The 7878-nt window shown below is 27.6% G+C and overlaps 1 protein-coding gene across 1 annotated transcript; it reads right to left on the bottom strand.

Annotated features, from left to right (window-relative positions):
* Positions 1 to 5361: 5361 nt before the first annotated feature.
* LOC105118545 (E3 ubiquitin-protein ligase RMA1H1-like) lies at positions 5362 to 7849 on the bottom strand. The gene has a single exon (XM_011016523.1). It carries the CDS (start codon positions 6189 to 6191, stop codon positions 5490 to 5492), a length of 702 nt encoding a protein of 233 aa, XP_011014825.1. The 5' UTR covers positions 6192 to 7849; the 3' UTR covers positions 5362 to 5489.
* Between the last annotated feature and the right edge of the window lie 29 nt (positions 7850 to 7878).

The raw sequence follows: 7878 nt of genomic DNA, 5'->3' as shown, positions 1-7878 counted from the left end.
CTCATTCAGTTATTTACCCTTAACCTTAAATTTTAAAAACAAACCCTAAAAACAAACACTAATCACTAGCCCTAAAAACAAATGCTAACTAGGTATATAAAAAAAATATTGGTTTTTTATCCATTTTCTTTATCTTTTAAAATTATACTATTCTTCAAATATTTTTTTGGCTTATACCACTTTGCTAGAAATTTTGGTCGATTGTGTTAGAAAGAAAAAATACTCATTTATGTAATAGTGTTTACAGAGAGAGAGAGAGAGGAGATCCATTTGCTTTAGAGTTTTTTTATGGGAAAAAATAAAAGGAAGGGAAGAGATGAGATGAGAGAATTTTTACACTTAATTGTCTGGATAAATAAAAAGGGAAATGACTTTTTTATATATAGAAAATACCAAAAAAATAAAAGGTAGTAAATAATAAATTTCTTTCACGATCGTCTTTAGTTGAGGAGAAGGAATGAAGTGACCAATTAATTTAAAAGAGTTTAATATGAAAAAAAATGATTAGATTTTTCAAAAAAATAATAATTATGGTTAAGATAGTAAGTTAATGTCAAAAAAATAATTTCCAACTCCATTTTCTACTCTACTTTCACTTTTCATTTTCCAACAGAAAATCTGAATATATATTTATCTTTCATACCTTAAAATATTTTTTTTAAAAAAAACTGTTTAGTTTATAATAGTGTACTACTTATAGAATAATGAAAAAAAAAATGTTGTCTGAAATACACTTGTCTTCAAAATTAAAAATGTATTAATTCAAATAATTATATATTTATCTATAATAACACGTAACCATATCAATTTACACAGTCATAAATTACCAATTAATCCTATTTCCAACCAAGTATTCAGACCCTGTACAATATAATAAATTATATTTATTATTATGATAGTTTTTATAGTTGTAATTTAAAAAAAAATTATAAAAAATATTTTTTTATTGAGATTGAGTTGGTATTTATGTATGTTTGGTTAAAACTGTGGTTGAAATTAAGGTTGAACTAGAAATAATTTAACGTGATTGGTTAAGAATACTTTTGAAATTGAGATTATAGATAATTTAAAAAATATATATTACTATTAATGATTTTTAATTTAAATATTATAGATTTAACTATTATTATTACATCATGAAATAAATAATATTTTATATAAAATATTTTTATTGTTTCATTAAACTATTTATAATTTAATCACGTATGAAATACATCCGACAAAGACTACGGTTTTCTTGATTTTTTAAGCACGCAACAACATTATGTAAAATATAATCAAGAAGAAAATTAGAATTGCGATCAAATTCTACAAATATTATATCATCAAGCGATCTTTATTTAATTTATATATTGTCATTGAACAATATTAAAAACTATTTTTTAAAATAAAATATAATTAAAAATAAAAAATATTTTTTTTATTTTATAGGGTTGGATCCGGTTCAATATACTTTTAGCTCTAGACCAGATTCAATCTGGCCGAAACAATAGAAAATGTCTCAACTATTCATGTGAACAATGAAACATGACTACACTGTTCGTATGATTTCTCCGCACAAGAAGCAGCACAAAGCTACTTTCCTTCCTCCTGCATCTCAAACACAAATTACCATGGGATTCATGGATATTAGATAAAGTTTTAACTGCTATCAAACCATTGTTTACCATGATTTATTTCAAAAACAGAAGCAACTACAAAAATAAACATTTATAAAAAACAAATAAGGCATGCATTCAAAAAAGCACTAAAGTTTGTTAAGATGATTAATCATTTTAAGGGATTATGATAAAACTATAACAATTCATATGAGTTAAATCATATTACACAATTGAAAAAAATTATTTATTAATTAAGAAACTATTTATTAATTCATTATCTAATAAATTATAAAGATTTATAATAGGAAATTATATAAATTTAGAATCCATCAAAAGTAATAAATTTATGAATTTCTTAACTACAAAAATAATTTAAAATTTGTCACACAAGGAAATGGGTAACCTAAAACTAATAGGATTTTGCATTCATTATTTGAACATAAACTTTTAAATTGTTGTTTGTTTTTGCAGTCGAATGATGATCATGATAATAATAAAAAAAATAAAAAAAAATTATATTAATTAAATAAAAATCAGGTCATTCAATAATACCGACAAGTATAATTAGACTCATCTATAATTAATAAAACACGAGTATTTATTACAAATCAAGTGGAGCTTATTCAAAATCTGATTAGATATGAGTTAAAAATTAGTATTATCATATAATTTTTTCACTAATCATATCAATTAATAAGAGCATAACAAATGGTTTGTTCACTTACATTGTATCCCTTTCTCTTTTATCTTTACCTTTATCTTGATGGTCAAGCTTCAATGGTTAACAAACGCATTTTGTTTTCATTCCAAAAAAAAAAAAACTTTAACCCAAACATCAAATATCAGAACAGATCTGACGTTAACAGAAAAAAAAAATCGTGTTGTTGATGTAATTTTAGTGACCATAGGATATGGATTTATTAATTAACAAAACTTGGTATTGAAGAAGAAAAAATCCCAAAGAAAATGTGCATGTTTGAGAGAGAAAAAGGAGAAAGAGGGAAATTGGAAGATGAACATCAACGTTTCTTAATTACAAACAAATATGAAAATAATTATAAATGGATTTAAAATTTTTAAAAATCATTCAGAATTATTATTATTATTATTATTAAAAGAAACTAAGAGGAGTAGAGAAAATATTGTGGCAATGTTTACTATAACTCTATATTCATTGGTATTGTAGATTATAACAATAAAATTATAAATTTGCTCTTATGAATAATAATAATTAAAAAAAAAATATTGGTATACATTGTGGGGATAATAAGATATTTCGATTGTTTTATTACACAATCAAATCTTGAATATCCTTTTAAAAAAATATATTGAACAGCCATCAGCCATGTTATTTTTATTTTTTCTTAAAATAACTACATTGCCTTCGCATTCAAATTATCTTTAACAAATTATCCTTAACTTATGTCAGAGGATTTTTTAATTTTTAATTTTAATTTTTTATTATTAAAGAGTTTGATTATGAACAATTTAATATTTCAATAAATATAAAATAATATTTAATATTAAAAAATGGAAAGTACATGTTATTCATGCGAACATCCGGGCATTGTTATATAATAAATAAATACCAAATTTCATGGTGATGTTTGAATATTCATGGCACCATTTTCATATTTACACGATGTGTATAACCAACAAACCCTAGTCTGATACCAACATTCTTTTCTTTTATTCTCGTCTTCTCTCTCTACTTGTTTGGCCATGTAAATTTTTAGTATGTTTTTTAATTTGGTTTTTTTAGATTTAGTTTATTCTATTTTTATTTTTATTATTTTGTTTTTAATTATTTTTTCATTAAATTTATTTTAAAATTTTATTTTATTTTATGTCAAATTGAGACTTTATTTTATTATTATTATTTTTATCTTGGTTGATTAAAATTTTCTTTCTCAATTTTATTCCTTAATATTTTGTTAATCAAGAACTTTGCATCATGATTTTTTTATCTGTTTTTTATGAAATAATTTTGATATCAAAACTCTCCTTTTATTTTATTTTTTACTATTAATGTTTTTTATTTCATTCTTTTATGAGTTATCTAAATATCATATATAACAGGTTATAGATTTTACAGTTAAACTAAGTAAATTTAGGTTTATTTTAAATTATTTGATATATATATATATATATATATATATTGTAGTTGCTTTAAAATAAATTATTAAATTAACTAAGCTTTTTAAATCAAATAAAATTAATAATTTGATTCTTAAATTTTTTTAAATACTTAAATCTTTTAAATATTTTTTTTTAATATTAAAAGAAGTTTCATCCCGCTGTCGTGATAAATTGGACCACCAATCTAGTTAATTAAATGATAGAGACCACGTTATAGTTAGCTTATTTTTCAAAAGTCATCACCATTATTAATAGTGGTGATTAGTTGGTATACAATAAATAATAAATGAAAATGATATATTATTTGAAAAGCTCATTTTCATTCTTTAATTTTAATTTTTATTTATACTCTTCATAGCTTTCAATTAAACAATCACTGAGGCATGCATGTTTTATATAAAATTATTTTTTAAATTTTCTTGTATATATTTATAACTAAAAAAGTTAGTTAATGAAAATACTTTTTAATCAAAAGTAATATTTAGTTTAATTTGTAGAATTTTTTTTTTATTTTGAGCAAGAAACACTTTTTAAAAGTTATTAATTTTTTTTAAAATATCATGTTATTTACTAATAATATTAAATTTGATTTTTAAATTTTTAATAGATATATATTTTATTTTAATTTTTTTTTTCAATTTCATTATATATTATTTAATTTAATTTAATTTTTATGATTTTTATTTACTTTTCTCTTATTATTTTTTTTACTTTAATTTTTAATCTATCAAATTCGGTCTCATTATTTTTATTATTATTTATTTTATTTAAAGTAATTTATTAAATTATAATTATTATTTTTTAATTTTATCATCTTTTAATTTTTTTATATATTATATTATATTTTTATTATTATTTAAAATAATTTATAAAAATAATTTTTTTCAATTTCATTCATTCAACTTTTAAATTTATAATATTTATTTTTTATTATTTTAATAAATATAATAAATATTATTAATTTATTTTCTAGTTTAATTATAATATAATTAAATATTAAAATATATTTTTTAATTAATTTTTTATAAAATAAAATATTTTATAGAAAAAATTAATTTATAGTAAACAAACGATGCACAAAGCAGAGATAAAACTTTTACTTTGTAGACTTCTTCTTTTTATTTCTGCCATTTCATTTATTATTAAATAGGGGAGCCCATAGAGAGCGTACCAGGCCTGCCTAAACCTGCAGGCCAGGTCACATCTGTCCACGAAGCGCCTCAGGGAAGCATTTATAAGGTATCTGCTGGTCCCTTGGTAGGGCACGTAATTGAGGTTGGTGAAAACCGTCTAGCAAGCGCCGGTTGATCCAGGCAGCTGGGCGGCCAACCTATCCGAGTTAGTGAACGGTAGCGGAGGGCCGTTACTCACCGGCCACAGCTTGCCGGTACGTACATGATATTTTTAATTTAACTTGATGTGTTAATATTAAATAAATAAATAAAATATTGTTTAAATAAAAAACCACTGTCATAATATCAAGTAACTGAGTGACATCCATAGCATGACAACACATGGTGGAACAATAAGATTCAGATTTACAACCTGCATATTCAGCATTAGTTCCCATGAAACATTGTTCAGGTTCTTACCATGGATATATTTGATTAAAAGGCATGAATTTCCAGCAAACTATGAAGATCAAATCATATATATAAGGGATCCACAGATGTTTCATAAACTCGGATCCATTGCTCTTTACGAACTAACTATCGTGGTGAACAATGGACAATAACCTAGTACTGTATTTCAAAATACAATGAGGCATAAAAGAAAGCAACAAAAGAGAAAAATGGAGATTCTATTCAATGACTTATCTGCCATCAGCTCATGCCTTCTCAACCTAGGGCTACCAGTACCCATTAAGTGATACGAGTTTGGAAAGGGACCGAAAACCCTCGCATACACCATCTCTCTGAACATCCCAACAACTGGTTGCTGCAAACCGGTCATTGTAGGGTCTCCAAGATTAAGCAAGGGTGATGGGGAAGCCTCTTCAAAACCGCCGTATGGATTAGCATTATAGTTATGGCTCCGGTAAGGATTGCGATATGGAAGCCGCTGGCCGCTATTAGATGTGTTCGACACCACACCTTGAGCACCACAAGCTGATGGTCTGGGAGGAATGATCGTGCCCCTGTATGGTGTCTTGCCTTCAGCTTCGGTTGAGCCTTGGCCACGGCCATAGAGGGGAACCATGGTGGTGTGGGATATATCAGCCTTGCAAACTGGGCATTGCGGGTGCTCATCGGAGGCAAGCGAGGCGCTCTGGACGTGGAGCCACTTGTAGATGCAGGGCCAGCAGTAGAGGTGGCCACAGAGGGTGACTACTGGCTCATGTGCAAAGTCAAAACAGATATTACAGTCGAAACAACCACTGGGATTTTCCGAGTCAGTTGCCGCACTTGAAACTGATTTCCATCCCTGGGTAAAATAATTCTCAAATTCCATAGATTCTCACGTTCTTCTTTAACTCTGAAATAGGCAACAGAAATCAAACCATATCAGTAACAAAATTCCTCTCATCATCCAAGCACAGGTACCCACTAACTCATAACCTTCCAATGATACAAACTATGAAACTCTACTGAGAAAGAATACAAAATCAGTAAAGATACCACTTGCGCGTATGAGCATGTAAAAACATCTAGATAGGCACAAGATATATGCCACCAGCGAAGCAATTATGATGTCTGAACTAGAATAAGTAAAGGCACCAAACAAAAGGTCCCCATGGCCCACCCCATCGTTTTGTTTTTCATACCAAAGGCCAGAGCTCCCAAAAAACGCAGGTTTAAGGACCCCACAACTTTAGATTTCTTATCAGATAAGGACTCCACCCTAACAATAATTACGGGGAGAGCGTGAAACATATCCATTCCTGGTTCCCATTTTGTTTTTTGTTTTTCTATTCTCGGTAAAATTCCGTTTAAAAAAATTCCCATTTCATCTCTCTTGATAAAGCAACGGCAAAGTATGGCTTACACCAGCACATTTGAATACTGTGAACTGCTAGCAAGAAACTTCGCAGCTTTTCAATGAGAGACGTTAAAATCCATCCTTCTAGATAAGCACCACTTTCTAAATCTTTGTTAAACAATCAATAGGTTAAAAAATAAAATGAACTTTTCGAAGACAAAATCTAACCAGGAATGAAGAAATACAATTTGAACAAGGATAAGTTCAAGAAGAGCCCAGTTCCTCGCGCTCGCGCACACAACTTTTTTTTTTTAAGGCCATGTGAAAATGACTACAAATGAGTGAACAATCAGCAAAGACCGTCTCAAATATAAAATATATTTAAGAAGTCGAATCATATAAATCAGATATTCAAGCATTGGATTCTTGTTAAATCAAACAATCAATGACAGACAAAACCACAAAACAAAAAATAAAACAATTTTGCTTTCGACAACCTCAAGAATTCAGAGAGATGACAAGAACTTCAAGACAACTTCAAGACAATCAGTGCTTTTATGTCAAGGTGATCGCTCACATCAACAAAGAACTGAAAAGAATAAGATTAAGTTCCTTTCTAGGACCGATCTTCACTTAAATTAAGAACGACACAGCATCTCTAGAACTAAATAAATTATGATTATCCATGAACATCCATCCAGCATACCTAATTACCAGACTAGCAGTACCGGGTCCATTACGAACCGCCATAATTTTTCACTATTAATACTTTCATCAACCACCAATCATCAAGGCTATCACCACAGGCCCATTTTAAGCTCAGCCAATGAATTTTTTTATGCGCTTAGAAAATGGGAAACGAAAAAACTGTGACGCACACAAAGATGATTGCATACAAGGGGAACGCACATTTGTAAGATCGCAGAGAGGGAGAGACGGCAGGATAACAATGGTTGGATGACTATCAATGTCCCAGATGGTCATATGTTTCAAGATTTAGTGTAATTAACAATATATGAAAAAAAAATCTATATAATTGTAGTTTTTGTTTTTAAGATGCCAAGAAAAGCAGTCGAATTGAACCTCAAACTTGTTTAATTCTTCACGTCCACACTTCAAACCTTCAAATTTAAAGCAGACTTTACTACTTCTACACACACAAAAAAGAAGCAAATTTCCCAACCTTATTTTTTTCTAATCAAGCTTAAAAATTGCCAAT

This window comes from Populus euphratica, unplaced genomic scaffold (assembly GCF_000495115.2).
Source record: "Populus euphratica unplaced genomic scaffold, PopEup_1.0 scaffold2062.1, whole genome shotgun sequence".
NCBI lineage: Eukaryota > Viridiplantae > Streptophyta > Magnoliopsida > Malpighiales > Salicaceae > Populus > Populus euphratica.
The sequence above is the reverse complement of the archived record's forward strand: the minus strand, read 5'-3'. Positions and strand labels throughout refer to the sequence as shown.